Raw genomic sequence first — 22,879 nt, forward strand, 5'->3', positions numbered from 1 at the left:
CTTCATCATGATCATGGTTACATAGTTGCACTAAACTGGTTACATCATACTGGGTAATAAACAATCAATACTTAGAATGATGATTACATTTGGTGTTTACACAAACTAACCCCATAACAAATGAAAGTCAAAAGGAAATCAAATGAATGCCAGTTAAGCAAAGGAAACCAAACCAAAATGTAGGCGAGAGGCAACAACATTCCCACAGTCGGTAAATCCAGTTGAAAGAGTTGGAGGACATCAGCCGCAGGTGCAGCACATCAAGTGGCCCAGCCTCCGCAGGCACACTACCTCAATAGAGCAAAATTGGGCAGAGGCATAACAATGTATAAATGACTACAAACTTGAATATATGAAGTTAAGTAATTATGAAGTAATTAATTAGCAAATTCTCAGTGGTTTCAATGGCCCGTCTTTAGCCTATAGCCTAGTTAAAATGTTCCGTCTTGTTTCCAACGCAGCTGTCTATCCCCCCCCATTTGTCTTGAGGAAAAGTAGCCTACAAAGGTAGGCTATAGCCTAACTTATAGTCATGAGAAAAGGAAACAACAATTTTATTCGAACATAGCCTCGTTTTATCACACGGTTTTGTCCACATCCAGCCTTTGTTTCCAATGACTACAAGACGCTTCCTGAATGAAAAAACGAATCTGGTCAGGGGTCATTTTGGCCCATTCTTTAATACAGACAGTCTTTAAATTTCTGGTGAATCTTGATCTTCAATTCCTTCCACATTTTTTCTATTGGATTTAAGTCTGGCGATTGACTAGGCTAGTCCAACACCTTTATTTTCCTCTCGAACCAATTGAGAGTCTCCTTTGCAGTATGTTTTGGATCACTGTCCTGCTGGAAGATTCACCCACGTCTCATCCTCATCATGTTCAAATCAAATCAAATCAAATTTAATTTGTATAGCGCATTTCTTACAAGATGCAACTCAATGCGCTTCACACAATGAAAATGTTCAGTCAATCAGTCAATCAATCAATCAATACTGACAGAGCCGCGAGCAGGCAAAAGTAAAAACCTGTACACTATGTAGCCAGGAAAAATTCCCTTGCAGCCCTCTACCAATAGAGCGACTACTAGCCAGTTTGCCTACCAGTACCCAGCGGTCCCCAAGGGGAGGCCAAGGACCACCGGCACAAAGCAAGCAAGCAAGGGCAAAAACCTGTACACCATGTATCCAGGAAAAATTCCTTGCATATTATCGGCGTACACACTGTCCATAAATTTAGTGTTATATTCAGGGGTGCACATAACTGGTGCGCCAGTGCGCATGCGTCGCCAAAATGCATGCTGCGCGGCAGATCCGCTGTATGAAGGCGCTCTTGCGCACCAACAGCTGGAAGCGATGGGAGACAAATTTACTTCCTTATATATACTTATTTGCCGTCCCCTCAGCCGAAGGCCCGACGAGTAAATCCATCACAACAGTCGACCGACGACGACCACGGCGATCCCCTCACGAAAACATTCGGAAAGTATCGTAACACGTACTTTCATTCCGCATATCGCGTATCGCACGGTTATCACGCCGCCACGTGAACATTCAGTCCCGAACGACTCGTCGCTAAAAGGAAAAACAACACCAAGGGACTTCACGTTTCTTTTCTCTGAAGCTTTCAAACGTTCAGACGTTTGTTTTACAGCGTCATTATCGCACCTAGACCCCTGACCCAGGATATGGTTGGGAATTCTATTAGAAGAAAAAAAAAACTTTGTTGCACAATCAAAATAATGAGCTATTTAAAGTGATAGCCTCCAACATCCTCTACCATGGTTGAAATTGAGGACAGTGATCATTTACAGCAGTCAAGAGAGCAGTGATGATGATGATTAAGCTTGTAGCATAAATAAATGCTTAGGCTGTAACTTTTTGTTGAAAAGTTGATTTCAGTGTTTACAGAACAGAGCAGTGCTTAAAGAGATGTCAGTTGATTTCATTGTGTTTAAAGAACAGACATTCAGTTAGTGCTTAAAGAGATGTCAGTTGATTTCATTGTGTTTAAAGGAGTCTGACAGACTTTCATGCTTAAAGAGCAGTCATTTGATTTTGCATTTGTTTCTTTTGTTTTGCACACAATCATTTGTTCGTTCATCTTTATTTATGAACAAATGTCGTTTTGCTAATATAAGTTATCCATGTATCCCTTTTTCATCCATCCTGTGGGACGGGTCGTGACTCGCGAGCTCGGGGAGCACCAAGCAGCATCCCTAGGTGCTCCTCTGAGCACTGGCCCCAAAAAGTTATGTGCACCCCTGGTTATATTTGCATCGTTCTGCATCCAGCATGGTCACAGGTCCTGCCAAAAGAGAATCTTAAGCACAGTTATGATGCAACAACACAATAAAGACAATAAAGGTGACAGCAATACAACCTGATGGTGGTCCTGGTACACCCTTGTACCGGTTCCAGTACTGCTCTAGGTGCTATTTGGAGCTGACAGTGCCTCATCAGCACCCGGGTCCATTTTCCTGTCAACACAAATCTCAAAACACGAGTATGGTGTAATGGCCTAGTGATCCTAGTTCTATAATGTCCAATGTCTCCCTTAGTATCAAAAGGCGACATTGAATAAGTAGGTTTTGAGGTCACGCTTAAAAATGTCCTGAGTTTTAGACAACCTCAGGCCCTCAGGTAGGGTGTTCCACAATCTAGGAGCATATATGCTAAAAGCTGATCCTCCAAATCTCTTTGTCCTAGCCTCTGGCACTATTAAAAGTTCCGTGCCACTAGACCGTAGGGGTCTAGCTGGTGTGTATCTTATGAGCATGTCCACCATGTAATTGGGTGCATCACAGTGGAGTGATTTATAAACTAGTAAAAGGATCTTAAAGTCTATTCTATGACTGACAGGGAGCCAGTGTAGTGATCTCAAGACAGGTGTGATGTGCGCTCTTCGTTTGGTCCTAGTAAGGACACGAGCAGCAGCATTTTGAACCATTTGTAGTCTATTTATCATTTTTTTGGGGAGACCTGTCAGGAGAGCATTACAGTAATCTAGCCTACTAGTAACAAACGCATGCATTAATTTTTCAGTGTCTGCCTGGGAGAGAAATGATTGTACCTTAGTGATGTTTCTTAGATGGTAGAAGGATGTTTTAATAGTATTATTAATATGAGTTTCAAAATTTAGATCTGGGTCAATTATGACACCAAGATTCCTGGCCTGACACTTAGTGTTAAGAGCTAGTGTTTTCAAGTGTGCAGATAATTTCTCTCTCCCAGTTTTCTCGCCAATGATCAATACCTCTGTTTTTTCTTGATTGAGTTGGAGAAAGTTTTGTGTCATCCAAATATTAATATCGGCAATACAATCTATCAGGTGGTCGATCATCTTGTAGTCGTTGGGAGTTACTGAGATATAAAGCTGAGTGTCGTCAGCATAGCTGTGGTAGTTAACGCTATGCTTCTTGATAACAGAACTGAGGGGTAGCATGTATAGGCTAAAAAGCAACGGTCCTAAAATGGACCCCTGGGGAACTCCACAGGTTGTGCTATAATTTTTTGACTTATGGTCACCAAGGGCTACAAAGTAGTCTCGGTCAGCCAGGTAAGTCCTGAACCAGTTTAAGACCGGACCTGAGAGGCCAACCCAGTTTTCAAGTCTCTCAATAAGTATGGAATGGTCTACCGTATCAAAGGCTGCATTTAAGTCTAAGAGTACAAGAATCAAGAGTTTTTTCGAGTCTGCATTTATCCTAAGGTCATTAGTTACCTTAAGCAAAGCGGTTTCTGTGCTGTGGTATGATCGGAAACCTGACTGAAGTGGGTCATACCTATTATTTAAGACTAAGAATTCATGAAGCTGTCTATACGCTGCCTTTTCTAAAATTTTGCTTAGAAAAGTGAGATTGGATATTGGTCTACAGTTTTTTGGATCAGAAGGATCTAGGTTACTTTTCTTCAGGGTGGGTCTAACCAGGGCAGTTTTAAGTGCCGCTGGAAATATCCCTTTAAGTAGGGAGTGATTTACAATGCCTAGTATGTCATCAGACACAGATTCAAAAATGTCCTTAAACAAGGTGGTAGGAATAGGGTCAAGAGGACACGTAGACGGTTTAAGCTGTGACACAATTTTACCTAATGTTTCCGTACTAATCATGGTGAACATGCTCATAGTCATGTTCTGTGGTGGCGGATCTTTGGTGCTACACAAACCTAGTCTTTCCTGAGTAATACACATTCTAATATTTGTTATCTTATCCCTGAAGTGGGCTGCAAATTCCTCGCATTTGGTGACAGAGGCTGCGCCGTCTAGAGTTCTAGGAGCAGGGTTTACAAGGCAATCAATTGTCGAGAACAAGACCCTGGGGTTATTCTTGTTTGTAGATATTATCTTTGAGAAGTGATTTTTTCTAGCATTTCGCATTGCCAAGTTAAAGGCAGATAGATGTTCTTTAAAAATATTCTGATCAATCTGTAATTTGCTCTTTCTCCATCTGCGCTCAGCTTTCCTACATGTTCTCTTTAGGAGATTTATTTCACTGTTTCGCCATGGTGCTCTCCTCTTGGCTCCAACCTTTTTTAGTTTGGTAGGTGCCAGGGAGTCTAGGGCCATTTTAACTTTATTGTTAAAGGTAATTACTAAGTCGTTTTCACATAACGTGGGAGTTTTGTGATTACTGTTCATTAAAGCTTTGAAATGTTCAGCCACTGCAGGGGTAAGATAACGTTTTTTAACAACACGTTCAGCATTGCTTTCAGTTTTACGTGTTACAATGGTAAAGAAAATACAGAAATGGTCAGAGAGGGCCAGGTCGCTGATACCTGATATTGAGACCTCAAGACCCTTTGTAATCACAAGATCAAGGGTATGGCCATGATTGTGAGTGGGTTCATTGATATGTTGGACAAAATCCATAGATTTCAAGAGGTCAATAAACTCCCTAGCCCTCAAGTCAGCCTCATTATCAACATGAAAGTTAAAATCACCAGTGATAATAATCCTATCATAGTTGGGATGGATAATGGATAGGAACTCAGAGAAGTCAGGTAGGAAGGTAGGGGCTGGTTTCGGCGGCCTGTATACAGTTACCGTAAGAATAGGTGGTTGGCATGCCATAACTGTGGCATGATATTCAAAGGAGGAGAATAATATCAAAGGATATGCTCCTGCAGTTTAGGTTATTTGAAGCTATGGTAGCTGTTCCTCCCCCCTTTTTTCCATTTCTGATTGATTGGAAAAAACTGTAGTTGGGGGGAGATGCCTCAATAAGGGCTGCTGCTCCATTTGTATCTAGCAAGGTTTCTGTGAGTAGCATACAGTCGAGTTTTCTATCACAAATGAGCTCATTTATGATAAATGTTTTTTTGTTTGATAGGGACCTGATATTCAAAATTGCCATGGAGATGTCATTTTGACACTGGGACTGACTCGAGGGCATACTTAATGAAATGGGTAATACATTTCTCAAATTTGCGCCATGTATTACCTTATTTGTGGTGGAGGGAGTCCGATGGGAGACAATAGTCTGGATGGCATGTTTGGTGTTAGAGGAATGGATCGGACTCATCCCACATCAGCGTTGACAGGGCACCGGCCAGGTCCAGGGCTGGACAGCGAGGTCCATGGACATCGACAGCAGGCGGGCACCATACCTGTTTGGGTGAAACCTATCTCTCGCAAACAGCTCACTACGGTTAAAGAACGTGGTGAAATTGTCTATAAATGGGATTTGCATATGACAGCAGTATCCCTGTAGCCAAAGGTGAAGACTTCGAATTCTACTGTATTTGGTGTCGCCATACCTGGGACTCGGGAAGGGGCCCGAGATGATGCAGGTCTTACCTGTGCCCTTGACGGTGATGATGAGGGCTCGGAAGTCGTCCTTCAGCTCCTCCGACCTCTTCCGTCCGATGTCGTTGGCACCCACGTGGACGATGACGGAGGTGACCTGGGGGGCCTCCTCCACCAGCATCGGGACGACCTCGGCGACGTCCCTCACCTTGGCACCTGGGATGCAGTGGGTTCTGGCCTTCGGGACTGCAACATGGCGGACCATGGACCTGTAGGGGGCACAGGGTGGGAGAGGGGGAGAGAGAGAGGGAGGGGGGGGGTGGGGGTGCAGGCCCTGGCTCTCTTCGGCTTCGGTGTGGACTGGTGGCTCTGCAGCGCCTCGAAGCTGTTCCGCAGCAGGAGGGCCTCATGGGGGTTGGTGCCAGGGGAGTTGATGGTACGACTCCTCTTCCTGACGGTGGTCCAAGTCCCTGGTGATGTAGGGACAGTGTGAGTTACACCTGGGATTGGGCTTACAGGTGGAGGTGGAGGCTTTGATGTTGATGTTGTGGTTTGTGTGCTTTCTATGTCTGTAATTATTGTTTTATGTAATGTGTCATAAAGTGAACTAAGATGCGACTCCCCTTGTCTGATCTGGTGGAGAGTTGAGATTCGTCCCTTCATCTCCTCAACCTGGTAGCTAAGCTCCAGGCAGCGCCGGCAGGCCATGAAAGAGAAAGTGGTGTTATTTGCAGAGAGAGAGAAAAACAATTTGATTATGTTGTTGAATGGCAACAGAATGGCAACAGATTCTTCTCAACAATGTCCTGGTACATGGCTCCATTCTTCTTCCCTTCAATAATTTGGATTCCATCATTACTATGTGAAGAGAAACAGCCATGATGCCACCACCACCGAATTTCACTGCAGGTATGGTATATGTATTTGTAGCAGGGACGTGCCGTCCATATAAGCAGAGTAAGCAGTGCTTACCCAACGAAAAAATAAAAAAGGACAGTGAAAATATTAAAATAAAAGTGCATGTAAACCGTTTGTTTGTTTTCATTAAAAGAGTCGTATTTTAGGTCCCAGGGCAGCAGGAGTCATTCATTTTGACGTTGCATTTTTAGCGCCACCTGCAGGAGTAAGCACTTCCTACTCTGCCTGCATTGCGTTGCAAATAAGCACTTCTCTCTCTGCTTTCCCTCGCGTACATTCGAATGCGTGAAAATGTATTTTGAATTTTTTTCCGATGCCTCAGCCCGCTGTTTAATGTGGCGAGGGTAAGCATGCTTACAGCCAATCAGTAGGTCTTTCATTCCGATAAGAGCTACTGATTGGCTCTTATCACTTTCAAGTTCACTTAACATTTCACCTCTCGCCCGGCAGAATAGCTTATGCTAGCTAGCTCAAACGATCTAAATAATAATAATCAATAAGGATAACTTGCTTGATTTTGTGAATATGGACATTACTGTCAGCGACCTAAAGGGATTTCGTAGACTGGACTGGACTGGAAAAACACAACTACTGGCTAAATGCCGAGAGCTAAGTGCCTGTGTGACAAAGTGTGAAAAGAAAGTGTGTTGTGAGTTTACTATGGAGGATGGAAACGGTGTGTGTCTGTGTTGTGCGTGTGTGCGTTTGCGATGTTGAAACTGGACTTGTAGATTTCAGCAGGCTGGCTACTTGAAAAGATCTTGGTTAAAAAAAGATTGAACAATGAGCACCCCTGATATAGTCGAAACTGGCAACAGTTTTTTTTGTTTTTGGTAATCTGATCACAAAGTGACACTACAGTTTATTAGCGGGTTCTAGGGCATCAAAATTGCATTTCCTTGAAACTGCATTCACTGATAGCGTGTATGTGTAATTATGTGTATTTCTATATCTTATGCTTACCCAATCTAAAAGCTCACGGCACGTGCCTGATTTGTAGGATATGCAGAGCCATTTCTCTCCCAAACTTGGTGCGTCATTGTTGCAGAAAAGTCATATTTTTGTCTCGTCTGACCAGACTACATTTTCCCAATAATTTGACTTCTCCAAATGTTCTGTAGCAAACGTCAAACTAGCTTCAACTTGCCTTTTTACCTTCAGTAATGGAGTCTTCCGGGGTGATTATGAATGGAGACCATGGCAGTGGCACGGTTAGTCTGACTAACTTTCTGACTGCCCGGTCAGAACTCTTGCGAGGAGCTCCTGTGTGTGGCTGATTGATGGTTGAGTGATGTTTCTTCTACTTGCGGATAATGGCTTGAATAGTGCTTATAGGAACATTTAGGAGTTGAGAAATCTGTCGGTAACCAATGTCATTACTATGCTGCTCAACAATCTTGTTGCAAAGGTAAGTATCCCCACATACAGGGTACACACGCACGTACACACCTTTTGTCATGCCTTCTACTTCCACCTAGCGTGCCAATGCATTCCTCTCTCCTGTCTGTCCTGTTTGCATTTACATTACATTTGACATTTTTTGCATTTAGCAGACGCCTTTATCCAAAGCGACTTACAATAAATACATTTGTCTAAGTAAATTAAATCATCTATCCATCAGTCATCGTAAGAAAACTAACCTCTCGGCAGTCACAATGCTAGAAGAATTTTAAAAAGAATAATTTGCAGTAGAGAAACTGTACAGGGGGGTAGAGGGGATGGAGAGGTTTCAGGACGGCCAGTTAAGGTGTAGTCTGAAGAGATGGGTCTTCAGTCGACAGCGGAAGATAGAGAGTGACTCTGGCTAGGCTCCCGTTCCCCAGCCGTCATCAACTCCACCTGTTCAGTCTATCCACCTGTTGATCGTATGCTAAGTTAGTCTCAATCTTTGTCTAAATGATCTCCTAGTAAGCTCCTTGTCTCGTGTATGTTTCCCAGTCTAACCTGTGTTCTCCCTGTGCTTCAGAAGTCCAACCTGGTCCACTACCCGTCTAACTGTCCTACCAGCCTGTCCCTCGACCCTGCTTGTCCACCCCGGTCCTACCTACCTGTCTACCCTGGCTGCTCCATCTCCGTCTTGTCTCCTGCCTGCCCTGCCTCCCCTACTTCCCCACTTCCCTATAACTATTTATTATTAAAATCCCCGTTTACTTTTACATATGTGTCCTGACTCTGTATGCTGTGCTTGGCTTCACTGGCTATAACCTTAACACCTTTGGCATATTGACACAGCCACTCAAGCAGCTGTTGCAAGTAAACCTTGGCAAAGGGCCAACTTGAAACAGGTTATTGACCAGAAACCAAATTACCATGTCTAGTCAGATGCATGCTAAAGTTCATTTGCATTAATGTTTCACCATAGGTTGTATAATAATTTAGATCATCCTCCTGTTTACTGTATCTTAGAGAGTTTACAAGAGGAGATCAGCAGTGTCATAGGAAGTCGTCAGGTCCTGGTAGAAGACAGGAAGAACCTGCCCTACACTGATCAGGGCTCGACATTAAGGCTTGTCCGCTTGTCTGGGACAAGTATATTCTATGTGGATATACAGTATTTATGGACAGAGCTGGACGGGGGACATAGACGAACCATCAATGGCATACAATCATACAATCATACAATCATACAATCATACAATCATACAATCCGGTGTTGTGCTGCATTGTCACTACCCGCAGATTCCTACTCCCCATATTTTTTTGTGGTTATGCTCACACAAACGTTACCATTTCTACGCTAGTAACAGAGTAGCAGTTTTTTCATACAAAATAGTGTATATTTATTTAAGATACTGTAGTGGAAGATATCTTAATTTCCAGTGAAGTAGCCGCCATCTTATTGTGACATTAGCGATACAACGTAATGCAGTTTAGCATCTAACCAGAAGTGCAAATAATGATATAAAAACATGATATACAAACATGACAAAGGTAGTGATAGGTACAGTATGGCAAATTAACTATGGCAAGCCTTTGCAAATATGTCTGAGGGGCCTCTGTTTGTCTCTGATTTGCACATAGGTGAGTGAGCCATACCAAGCGACTAGACTGAAGGTGAGTAGGGATCCATGCATCTCCTGTAGAAGGACTGCAGAACAGTGTGATTCACTTTTAGCCTGCTTTGAGTTTCCATAGAAAAAATAGCATACACTGTCATTTTGTCAATGATTGTACCAAGGTCCTTGTACCCATAAGCACTATGTCCTGGTTACTGAAGGTGATTGCCTTTGGAGTTCTCCTTACATCTGAATGGATATGTATGTTCATAGAATGTTTTAATGAACTGGTTCATAAAATGTTTGAATAGGAATGTCGTTAAGACCTGTAGTTTGTAAAACAGTGCATGAATTGATTTTTGCTATTTCAAACAAACAAAGTAAATTGTGAATCTCTTTATGACAAGACCTTTAGATCACATTATGTCCAGTTGTTAATGATTTGCTATTGAATTATGTATGACTAGCTGGCTGTGAGGCTGTCCCTCCTCGTTAAAAGGTGAGCTTCTCTGAAGAGGGAGCTCATAGTGCAGGTATTACTATTAGAGGTTAGTGTGGTGTAAGAGCACAACAAGAACCATGGCTCTAGTGGAAGGTCTTCTCCTGGCTCCCAGCTCAGTCACACTGCTGGGGGTTGTACTGTTTCTGCTGGTACTCTACCTCCTCTCCTCCAGTTCCAGCTCTCAGGGACAGGGGAAGGAGCCTCCAGGACCCAGGCCACTGCCCCTGCTTGGTAACATCCTCCTGCTGGATCTCAAGAGGCCCCACAGGACTCTCTGTGAGGTGAGATGTGGTGCTGAGTTGTACTGCTTTCAGAGAACACTCCTCTTGCGATGTATTCTCGGGTCATTTTCAGTTGGTCTTCGACTTAAAGGCACAATCCATAATTTGGGAAGCGTTATTGGATATACTATGAATGGGCTGCTGGGCTGTCTTGTTACAATTAATTATTAAATACTGTATTTCTCCTGTATTGTGTGAATTAAATAAGCATTTATTTTGTAATAAAATACCTGTGTGTTATATAAGGTTTGCAGACAATGAAAATAGTATTCAGTTGCTAGTTACGATATTGACAAACTCAAGGGCTTTGTGGTTAGAGGATCTGCCCTCTTGGTTGGTCCCTGGCTGAGTCACACCAAAGACTCTGTATGGTATATATTGTTTTATTTATGAATATTCCTGTATTTTGTAACGACCAGCTTTCTTGCAATGGGTTTGCATTCAACGTTTTCACCTCAAATGTACATAAAAATAGTGAAAATACCACTGCTCATCCGTGATCAGATTTAGCTGAGGTGCTGGAGCTGATGGAAACTGAGTGAAATATACAAGAGAAGAGAGAGAGTGAGGTGCAACCAAGTGGGTGTTAAGGGTATTTTGAAGTCAAATATGAGTAGTGACAGTAGTTTGCTGCACAGCTACATGGCAAAAAGTAAAGTATTTAACTACTGAAAACAATACTAAGATTTGAATTCAGTTCAACTACCACCAAGCTACAGCAAAATGTAGTTGAACTGAGAGTTGAGCAACATGTATTGGAACTACTCCCCAACACTGCTAAAACAGAATAGGTATTCAGGGCTACTTCCTACTGGTCACAATTAAAAAACTGTAAAATAACAGGTCACAAACTATACATTTAGCAATAGATTCACTAATCCAAGCTGGTATTGCTGGCTGTAAATATCTACTCACCCTCAGAGTTGTATAGTTGGGGAGGCCCTATCGATCCAATGGTTTTGTACATTTGAGGTGAAATAAATGAAAAAAAAGCAGCATCCGCACACTCAAATCTGTGCAAAAATCTATGTTTTCATTGTGCAAGCTTTCGGTCTTTCATAGACCTTCTTCAGGCATACCCATTTTTTCATTCCATCAGCTCCAGCACCTCAGCTAAATCTGATCACGGATGAGCAGTGGTATTTTCACTATTTTTATGTACATTTGAGGTGAAAACGTTGAATGTAGTACGCGCCTTCATCTGTAACACAAAAATTACAATATGTATAAAATGTTTATTATGGACCAGGACCAAAAATCAATGTAACCCCACCCATGCTGTCAAATTGCTAGCTTTTCCATAGTGTAGCTGGTTTACATTGGGTATTTGAAGGACACAGTCACGTGTCAGAGGTTGCAAGTTTGAGGTTTGGCTTTATGTTGGTCAGTAGCCTTTGAAATACAAGGATGTAATAGAACATAACTCTAACTGTAGCCCTTGTTTTCATTTCATGTTACATAGCTGTCCAAGAAATATGGGTCAGTGTTCACGGTTCACTTTGGACCCAAAAAAGTGGTCGTACTCGCAGGATATAAGACTGTCAAGCAGGCACTGGTCACCCATGCTGAGGAGTTTGGGGAAAGGCAGATCAACCAAACGTTCAAAGACATAAGCAAAGGACATGGTAATTATGGGAATCTTACTAGTTACTCTGGAGTACCATCTTGCATTTAATTCAATATGGAGAAGTCAAATCATATATGTAAGGGGAGGGGAACCTGCTTATTCATTACACCAAAACAATATTGTTTGACTGAAATCATTTTCTTCTTTCATAGGGATCCTGTTTGCCAATGGAGACTCGTGGAAAGAGATGAGGCGCTTTGCACTGTCGAATCTGAGGGACTTTGGGATGGGAAGGAAAGGGAGTGAGGACAAAATCATAGAAGAGATTCAATACCTGATTGAAGTGTTTGAGAAACATGAGGGTAAGAGATGGACAGAGATGGAATTAAACAATAAGTAAATCTAATGGTGTTCTTGGTTTGTTTAATCTTGATTTTCTGTTATCCTTATATGACAGGTAAATCCTTTGACACAACCCAGCCAGTGAATTACGCTGTATCAAATATCATCTCAGCCATTGTGTATGGAAGCAGGTTTGAATATACTGACCCCCAGTTTACAGAAATGGTTGACCGGGCCAATGAGAACATTCGAGTTGGAGGCTCAGTCTCGATACGGGTAATGTATCATCATGATGTGTTCTTTGTTCCTCACTTGCAGAGAGTGATAACTTACCTACCATTTTACTAAACCAGGATAACAAATTGAAGTCATTCATGCTTATCTTATCTTTATTTTATGGGGATATAGCTATACAACATGTTCCCATTGTTGGGCAAGTTGCTAAATGACAGGAGTCTTATGAAAAATGCGGAAGCTAATAAGAATCAAATGAGTGAGTTGATCAGAGGCCTGAAGGAGACTCTGAACCCTCAGATGTGCAGAGGCTTTGTGGACTCATTCCTAGTCCGGAAGCAGAACTTGGAGGTATGAAGAATGACTAACTTGATTTAAGATGTTATTGCTGGGAATTTAGTTTCCCCAGCTTCCTTGTTATTCATAGAGAAGGTTGAGTTTCTCTATAACAGAAAAACTCCAGAAAGTAAAACCTGATTATTATTTTATTGTTTACCTTATGACATTAAAACAATCTTTGCTCAACCAAGCAGACTAACTTGCATAAACTTTTCACAAAATATTTGTAACATGAAAGTGCTCATGCCAGATCCTCATCCATTCAACTTTACTGAAACATAATATGTCTTTTTGTGTGTTCAAGGAATCTGGCAATATGAACTCTCACTATAGCAAGGAAAACCTCTTGAATTCTGTGAGCAACCTGTTTGTTGCTGGAACTGACACTACAGGAACGACCCTGCGTTGGGGACTCCTGCTTATGGCCAAGTATCCCCACATACAGGGTACACATACACACACACACACACACACACACACACATTTGGCATATCGACCCAGACACTCAAGATGCTTAACTTTTGATCAAATGTTGGCAAGATGCACATTTGGGTGGGCTGAGCCCACCCCTGGCTATAGCTACCGCCGGCCTTGCTTGAAACAGGTTATTGACTGGAAACGGAATGACCATGGCTAGTTAGATGCATGCTACAGTTAATTTGGATTACTGTTTCACCAATCACTCACCGAACACTATACTATTACTCCATTTGCTCTCAAAACAGCCTCAATTCTTTGTGCAATTGATTCCACAAGGAATGGAATGGAAACATTCCTTTGAGATTCTGGTCCATGATGACATGATTGCATCACACAATTCCTGCAGGTGCACTTTCAAGCTGTAAATCTCCCGTTCTACCACATCCCAACGGTGTTCTGTTGGATTCAGATCTGGTCACCGGGAAGGCCATTGAAGAACACTGAACTCATTGTCATGCTCATGACACCAGTTTGAGACTTTTGCTTTGTGACATGGTGCATTATCATGCTGGAAGTAGCCATTACAAAATGGGTACATTGTCGCCATGAAGGGATGCACATGGTCAGCAACAATACTCAAATAGGCTGTGGCATCCAAGCGATGATTGATTGGTATTAACAGGCCCAAAGTGTGCCAAGAAAACATTACCCACATCATTACACCACCTGAATGAATGAGAAGGTACAGGTATTCGTAATGATGTAATGATGTGTGTATTTTGTTCAGTAATTTAAATAATCTTCCTGTTTACTGTGTCTTAGAGCGTATACAAGAGGAGATCAGCAGTGTCATAGGAAGTCGTCAGGTCCTGGTAGAAGACAGGAAGAACCTGCCCTACACTGATGCAGTCATCCATGAGACCCAGAGAGTGGCCAATATTGTACCCATGTCTCTCCCCCATGTCACCAGCAAAGATGTGACCTTCCAGGGATACTTCATAAAGAAGGTCAGATAGTTAGGTGGTGTAATATGTTTTCTTTCTTTTTGTAATTGCAAATATAACCTACAAAATCACAGAGTATGCCTATTTTATTGAATCAATAGTGGATCCCTGCATTATGAAAACACATGTAAAGCTAACCCCCTCAAATGTTTTCAGTGCTTATTACTTTGACTCTGCACAAAAGATCACTGTGATTCTCTCTGTGGCCTCCAGGGGACGACTGTGTTTCCTTTACTGACATCCGTCCTGGAAGACAAGAGCGAATGGGAGACCCCCCACACCTTTAACCCTGCTCACTTCCTGGATGAGGAAGGTAGATTCATCAAGAGGGATGCCTTCATGCCCTTCTCTGCAGGTACTTTACCTTGTTCAAGACACATGAGTTTCATGTACAGGTGCAACTAAAACATTTTGAATATCGTGCAAAAGTTCATTTATTTCAGTAATTCAACTTAAAGGGTTACACTTAGATATTATATAGACTCATTACATGCAAAGCGAGATATTTAAAGCCTTTATTTGTTATAAATTTGATGATTATGGCTTACAGCTTATGAAAACCCCAAATTAAATATCTCAGAAATGTTTAATATTACATGAAATCAATAAGAAAAGGATTTTAAATACAGAAATGTCAGCCCTCTGAAAAGTATAATCATGCATATGTACAATGCAATGAGTCTATATAATATTTAAGTTTAACCCTCTAAGTTGAATTACTGAAATGAATGAACTTTTGCACGATATTCTATATTTTTTTGAGTTGCACCTGTATATGAAGTAGAGAAAATATTGTGCCTTTCTGGACATTCTTTGTGTTCTTTTTCACACTCTCTGTCTGTCTCTCATAGGCCGTAGGGTGTGTCTGGGGGAGAGTCTGGCCAGGATGGAGCTCTTCCTCTTCTTCACCTCCCTCCTGCAGCACTTTAGTTTCACTCCTCCACCCGGGGTAACAGAGGAGGAGCTGGACCTCACACCAGCTGTAGGGCTCGTCCTCAACCCTTCACCCCACCAGCTGTGTGCTGTGAGCCGGGCCTGAGGAGAGTCTGGATAGTCTATTCAAAGCTTCCATTTATAAAATTGTACACTGATTGGATTGTAAATTACATTTTCGTTGATGAATACTCAACAACAATATGTAACATTGTAATATATACATTGTAAGTGATGGATCGTTGAACATTTTTTGATAGACCCAAATCAGAACACCATCAAGGTCTGATGTTTATAGATAAATACTGTTACTGAAATAGGTTATTGTTATTGCACACTGCCTTATACTGATTTTCTGCCTGTTCAGGCTACATTAATGAAGACTTACATTGGACTATTTAACAGAGGTGACAGATACATTTACAGTAGCTTTGTGAATATGGACAGTTCTGTGTAATGTAATTTCATTTTTACATCTACAATCAATTTAGACATGTTCTATTTCCTGCAGTCTGTACTGTGCTTGTGTTATTCAATATTCAATAAGTGAGTGCATAATCAAGAGTGACAGATCTGTCTGTGGATATACAGTCACCTATACATACAGCCGAACCGATCAAATTACAAGGTGCTCATTGTAGCCTGCTAGAATGAGCCAGTGTTTTTTAGAACAGTAAGTCCCTCCTCTGTAGTTACAGTCAATCTAACTCAAAAAAGGGCCCAACCCAGGAGAAATTGCAATATTAATGTTTTATCGTTTTTTATTGTTCCTAATACCCTCCTGCATCATATATTAAAAGTCTTACTTCGTGAATTAATTGGATCATACATTTGTCAAGGTCAAAAGAGGTTAAACAACGTTTTAGAGTGACAAATTGCAACCCCCACTCTGCCTCACACCCCATATATGTTGCAGATAATGCTAACCATAATAGTAGGGTCCAAAACCAAAATTCCGTGACCACTCTCTGGCTAACATGTTTTGATGATTTATTTGACTTCTAGGGACCTTTTTATAAAAAAATTAGCCTCCAGGTCCCTCCCAAAAATCCCGGGGTTTTTTGCCAGAGGGCCAAATCCAAAATACCACTGCTTTTCCTTCAAGCATTTTGGGCACCGTGTTTGGTGTGTAGCCTACACTCATTTGAAGATTACTTCCAAGCCAGACATCAAATGACCAACTGCGCCAAGGAAACTAATGAGCACATGGAACCCACCAAGTCGGAGAACGATAGATTTCAATGGACTGCCAGGTGCTTCACTTTCAATAATTGTCATCGCTTTTCCACCATTGATTGAAAAGCGATGACAATTATTTTAAGTGAAGCACCTGGCAGTCCATTGAAATCTAATCTCACTTCCTGTTTTCAGTGACAAGAAAGTGAGGTTAATTTCGTTGGTTATGAATCAAAGAACAGTTATTGAGTTTAAGACGATTTAATCAAAGTACAAAACAGATATATATACCAATAGCTGAGCCTGGTGTCTGGGCTGGTGGTCTGCTGGTCGGCCGGATAAGAGGCCCCCCCTTGGGTCTCACCCTTATTTATCACAATATGCAAATACAGTCACAGGCCATAGCCTATCACCTTACCTAGATGGTCAAGAGGGCAGTCACCTGTGATGTCACTATGGCCTTAAGTCAGGGGGCAGGTCAGACCACAAGAGCCATTCCACAACACTCCCCCACAGCATATACAGGCCCATATCATATACAATCTATGCATGTGTGTGTGTTTAAGTAGAAATAAACTACAAAAGGTGTGCGATGTTCACTCAAGCACCATCGTTAGCTATCGCATAGTTTATAGCCCTTTGAGTGGCAATATCTGTAAGTGTAACTATTATGCATTATTGGTATAATGTTTATTTTGAAGTATTTTGACTACAGTCAAAATATTTAGCTACAGTTTTGTAGTTTTGATATGTGCGACAGCGCATTGTAGTAATGATGGCATTCAAGCTATTCTTTTTGATACGAGATTCACTGTCTAGCAAAAATACGATGTTCTATGAAATATTTACCTGATTTGTTGATCTTATACTTACATTTAATTATTCTGGTAAAGAAAATGTTAGTTTTGACCTTAACTTCTTACAAAGTAGCGAATTAGTTATGCTAACTGTGACCAGCTTGAGTAAGCTATTGTATACTGATGTATGCTGCATGCTTCTGTGTTTATTTCAGTTTCACACTTTGGAGTCACATTGGGTGTAGCAGTACAGCGTCAGTAAAAAAAGGATAACCTAGAGAGAGAGAGAGAGAGAGAGAGAGAGAGAGAGAGAGAGAGAGAGAGAGAGAGAGAGAGAGAGAGAGAGAGAGAGAGAGAGAGAGAGAGAGAGAGAGAGAGAGAGAGAGAGAGAGAGAGAGAGAGAGAGAGAGAGAGAGAGAGAGAGAGAGAGACTGATCCCCAATGCACAACCTAAATAGGCACAGGTGTGCTACATCAGCCAATCAGGCCTCCTCTCCCCACTGCCATCCTGCAACACAATCAGAACAAGACAGCAGTGGAGGGAGGAGACCGTAACAACTGTGTGTGGAGAACCATGGCTCTAGTGGAAGGTCTTCTCCTCCTGGCTCCCAGCTCAGTCACACTGCTGGGGGTTGTACTGTTTCTGCTGGTACTCTACCTCCTCTCCTCCAGTTCCAGCTCTCAGGGACAGGGGAAGGAGCCTCCAGGACCCAGGCCACTGCCCCTGCTTGGTAACATGCTCCTGCTGGATCTCAAGAGGCCCTACAGGACTCTCTGTGAGGTGAGATGTGGTGCTGAGTTGTACTGCTTTCAGAGAACACTCCTCTTGTGATGTACAGTATTCTCTGGTCATTTCCAATTGGTTCTTCATCTTAAAGGCACAATCCATAATTTGGGAAGACGTTTTTGCATATGAATGCTGGGCTGTCTTGTTGCAATTATATACTGGATTTCTCATGTATTTCATGATAAGGCTATGATTCATGTTTTTTTATACTTTTATTTAAGTGAACTGAATAAGCATTTATTTTGTAATGAAATATACCTGTGTTAAGGTGTTTGCAGACAATGAAAATAGTATTAAGTAGCTAGTTACAATATTGACAAACTCAGCCTTGTGGTAGAGGATCTGCCCTGAGGTTGGTCGGATCCCTGGCTGAGTCACACCAAAGACTCTGTACTGTATGTTGTTTTATTTATGAATAGTCCTGCATTTTGGAACAATCAGCTTTCTTACAATGGGTTTGCATTCAACGTTTTCACCTCAAATGTCCAAAAACATTGGATAAATAGGGCCTCCCTAACTATACAGGGAGAGTCGATATTTGCAACCAGCAACACCAGCTTGGATTAGTAATTTTATTGATATAGTATAGCCTAGTTTGTGACCGGTTCTTTTACAGTTTTTGAATTGTGACCAGTAGGGAGTGGCCCTCAGTACCTATTCCAGTTTAGCAGTGTTGGGGAGTAGTTCCACTACATGTAGTATGGTGGATTTCACTGTAATTGTGTACCTGGACACTGGATTGTGACCTGGAGACTTTGATCAGAGGAATTAATCCATGTTCTTGTGTAAGGAGAAGTCCCCCCCCCGTCCCCCCCCCCCCCCCGTCTAAGATTATTGATAGCCATATGAGGAGTCTCCACAAAATTGTATAAAGACTGTCTTCAACTCGACCTTGTTGCTTGCAATAGTATTCAAGACTTATGTGTTTACATGTGAGCTGAGCAAAGTTAATACCCCAAAGTTAATACACTTTCCACAGCAAGGATGTTGATCACAAATTTACGAACACATATCATGCTGGGAAGGATCAGTCAAAACAGTTATAACGTAATAACTTAATAATCCAAGTGTACCCCCACACACACTGTAGACTTGCTAGCTTTTCAATAGTCTAGCTGATTTACATTGGGTATTTGAAGGACACAGTCACATGTCAGAGGTCGCAAGTTCGACCACATTGCTTTGTGTTTTTTTTTTATGAGGCAGTAGCCTTTGAAATACAAGGATGTAATGGAATATAACTCTAACTGTAGCCCTTGTTTTCATTTCATGTTAAACAGCTGTCCAAGAAATATGGGTCAGTGTTCACGGTTCACTTTGGACCCAAAAAGGTGGTCATACTCGCAGGATACAAGACTGTCAAACAGGCACTGGTCAATCATGCTGAAGTGTTTGGGGACAGGGAGATCCTCCCTGTGTTCAATGACGCACACAAAGGACATGGTAATTAAGGGGATCTTACTAGTTGGTCTGGTGTACCATCTTGCATTTAATTCAATATGGAGAAGTCAAATCATACATGTAAGCGGAACCTGCTAATTGTACTGTATAAATGTAGCTTACCAATTTGTTACACCAAAACAATATTGTTTAACCGAAATAATTTCCTTCCTTCATAGGGATCCTGTTTGCCAATGGAGACTCATGGAAAGAGATGAGGCGCTTTGCACTGTCGAATCTGAGGGACTTTGGGATGGGAAGGAAAGGGAGTGAGGACCAAATCATAGAAGAGATTCGCTACCTGATTGAAGTGTTTGAGAAACATAAGGGTAAGAGATGGACAGAGATGGAATTAAACAATAAATACATCTAATGGTGTTCTTGGTTTGTTTCATCTTGATTTTCTGTTATCCTTATGACAGGTGAAGCCTTTGACACAACCCAGCCAGTGAATTACGCTGTATCAAATATCATCTCAGCCATTGTGTATGGAAGCAGGTTTGAATATACTGACCCCCAGTTTACAGAAATGGTTGACCGGGCCAATGAGAACATTCGAATTGGAGGCTCAGTCTCGATACAGGTAATGTATCATCATGATGTGTTTTTTGTTCCTCACTTGCAGAGAGTGATAACTTACCTACCATTTTACTAAACCAGGATAACAAATTGAACTCATTCATGCTTATCTTATCTTTATTTTTATGGGGATATAGCTATACAACATGTTCCCATTGTTGGGCAAGTTGCTAAATGACAGGAGACGTCTCATGAAGAATTTTGAAGCTAATCAGAATCAAAGGAGTGAGTTGATCAGAGGCCTGAAGGAGACTCTGAACCCTCAGATGTGCAGAGGCTTTGTGGACTCATTCCTAGTCCGGAAGCAGAACTTGGAGGTATGAAGAACGACTAACTTGATTTAAGATGTTATTGCTGGGAATTTAGTTTCCCCAGCTTCCTTGTTATTCATAGAGAAGGTTGAGTTTCTCTATAACAGAAAAACTCCAGAAAGTAAAACCTGATTATTATTTTATTGTTTACCTTATTACATTAAAACAATCTTTGCTCAACCAAGCAGACTAACTTGCATAAACTTTTCACAAAATATTTATAACACGAAAGTGCTCATGCCAGATCCTCATCCATTCAACTTTACTGAAACATAATATGTCTTTTTGTCTGTTCAAGGAATCTGGCAATATGAACTCTCACTATAGCAAGGAGAACCTCTTGAGTTCTGTGAGCAACCTGTTTGTTGCTGGAACTGACACTACAGGAACGACCCTGCGTTGGGGACTCCTGCTTATGGCCAAGTATCCCCACATACAGGGTACACATACACACACTTACACACTTACACACTTACACACTTACACACACACACACACACACACACACACACACACACACACACACACACACACACACACACATACATTTGGCATATCGACCCAGACACTCAAGATGCTTGGCAAGATGCACATTTGGGTGGGCTGAGCCGGCCTTGCTTGAAACAGGTTATTGACTGGAAACGGAATGACCATGGCTAGTTAGCTAGCATGCTACAGTTAATTTGGATTAATGTTTCACCATACACTCACCGAACACTATACTATTACTCCATTTGCTCTCAAAACAGCCTCAATTCTTTGTGCAATTGATTCCACAAGGAATGGAATGGAAATATTCCTTTGAGATTCTGGTCCATGATGACATGATTGCATCACGCAATTCCTGCAGGTGCACTTTCAAGCTGTAAATCTCCCGTTCTACCACATCCCAACAGTGTTTTGTTGGATTCAGATCTGGTCACCGGGAAGGCCATTTGAAGAACACTGAACTCATTGTCATGACACCAGTTTGAGACTTTTGCTTTGTGACATGGTGCATTATCATGCTGGAAGTAGCCATTACAAAATGGGTATATTGTGGCCATGAAGGGATGCACATGATCAGCAACAATACTCAAATAGGCTGTGGCATCCAAGCGATGATTGATTGGTATTAACAGGCCCAAAGTGTGCCAAGAAAACATTACCCACATCATTACACCACCTGAATGAATGAGAAGGTACAGGTATTCGTAATGATGTGTTCAGTGATTGTATTTTGTACAGTAATTTAGATCATCCTCCTGTTTACTGTATCTTAGAGCGTTTACAAGAGGAGATCAGCAGTGTCATAGGAAGTCGTCAGGTCCTGGTAGAAGACAGGAAGAACCTGCCCTACACTGATGCAGTCATCCATGAGACCCAGAGAGTGGCCAATATTGTACCCATGTCTCTCCCCCATGTCACCAGCAAAGATGTGACCTTCCAGGGATACTTCATAAAGAAGGTCAGATAGTAATATGTTTTCTTTCTTTTTGTAATTGCAAATATAACCTGCAAAATCACAGAGTATGCCTATTTTATTGAATCAATAGTGGATCCCTGCATTATGAACACACATGTAAAGCTAACACCTTCAAATGTTTTCAGTGCTTATTACTTTGACTCTGCACAAAAGATCACTGTGATTCTCTCTGTGGCCTCCAGGGGACGACTGTGTTTCCTCTACTGACATCCGTCCTGGAAGACAAGAGCGAATGGGAGACCCCCCACACCTTTAACCCTGCTCACTTCCTGGATGAGGAAGGTAAATTCATCAAGAGGGATGCCTTCATGCCCTTCTCTGCAGGTACTTTACCTTGTTCAAGACACATGAGTTTCATGTACAGGTGCAACTAAAAAAATTAGAATATCGTGCAAAAGTTCATTTATTTCAGTAATTCAACTTAAAGGGTTACACTTAGATATTATATAGACTCATTACATGCAAAGCGAGATATTTAAAGCCTTTATTTGTTATACATTTGATGATTATGGCTTACAGCTTATGAAAACCCCAAATTAAATATCTCAGAAATGTTTAATATTACATGAAATCAATAAGAAAAGGATTTTAAATACAGAAATGTCAGCCCTCTGAAAAGTATAATCATGCATATGTACAATGCAATGAGTCTATATACTATTTAAGTTTAACCCTTTAAGTTGAATTACTGAAATGAATGAACTTTTGCACAATATTCTAATTTTTTGAGTTGCACCTGTATATGAAGTAGAGAAAATATTGTGCCTTTCTGGACATTCTTTGTGTTCTTTTTCACACTCTCTGTCTGTCTCTCATAGGCCGTAGGGTGTGTCTGGGGGAGAGTCTGGCCAGGATGGAGCTCTTCCTCTTCTTCACCTCCCTCCTGCAGCACTTTAGTTTCACTCCTCCACCCGGAGTAACAGAGGAGGAGCTGGACCTCACACCAGCTGTAGGGCTCGTCCTCAACCCTTCACCCCACCAGCTGTGTGCTGTGAGTGTGCTGTTAACACCTGTATGAAGATTTCTTTATTAACAACATGAGGA

General features: G+C 41.6%; 2 protein-coding genes across 2 annotated transcripts; both read left to right on the forward strand.

Moving 5' to 3' along the window:
• Positions 1–10,237: 10,237 nt before the first annotated feature.
• LOC308149583 (cytochrome P450 2K1-like) lies at positions 10,238–15,386 on the forward strand (the record flags this gene model as incomplete). The annotated part of the gene is made up of 9 exons (XM_080522446.1): positions 10,238–10,441; positions 11,904–12,066; positions 12,221–12,370; positions 12,466–12,626; positions 12,759–12,935; positions 13,228–13,369; positions 14,166–14,350; positions 14,561–14,702; positions 15,199–15,386. 9 exons carry the CDS (start codon positions 10,238–10,240, stop codon positions 15,384–15,386), a joined length of 1,512 nt encoding a protein of 503 aa, XP_080378572.1.
• Positions 15,387–17,827: 2,441 nt separating this feature from the next.
• Positions 17,828–22,853, forward strand: LOC308150405 (cytochrome P450 2K1-like; the record flags this gene model as incomplete). The annotated part of the gene is made up of 9 exons (XM_080523243.1): positions 17,828–18,034; positions 19,321–19,483; positions 19,660–19,809; positions 19,903–20,063; positions 20,197–20,376; positions 20,669–20,810; positions 21,633–21,817; positions 22,018–22,159; positions 22,654–22,853. 9 exons carry the CDS (start codon positions 17,828–17,830, stop codon positions 22,851–22,853), a joined length of 1,530 nt encoding a protein of 509 aa, XP_080379369.1.
• Positions 22,854–22,879: the final 26 nt, after the last annotated feature.

This window comes from Nansenia antarctica (genome assembly GCF_963989245.1).
Source record: "Nansenia antarctica genome assembly, chromosome: 2".
NCBI lineage: Eukaryota > Metazoa > Chordata > Actinopteri > Argentiniformes > Microstomatidae > Nansenia > Nansenia antarctica.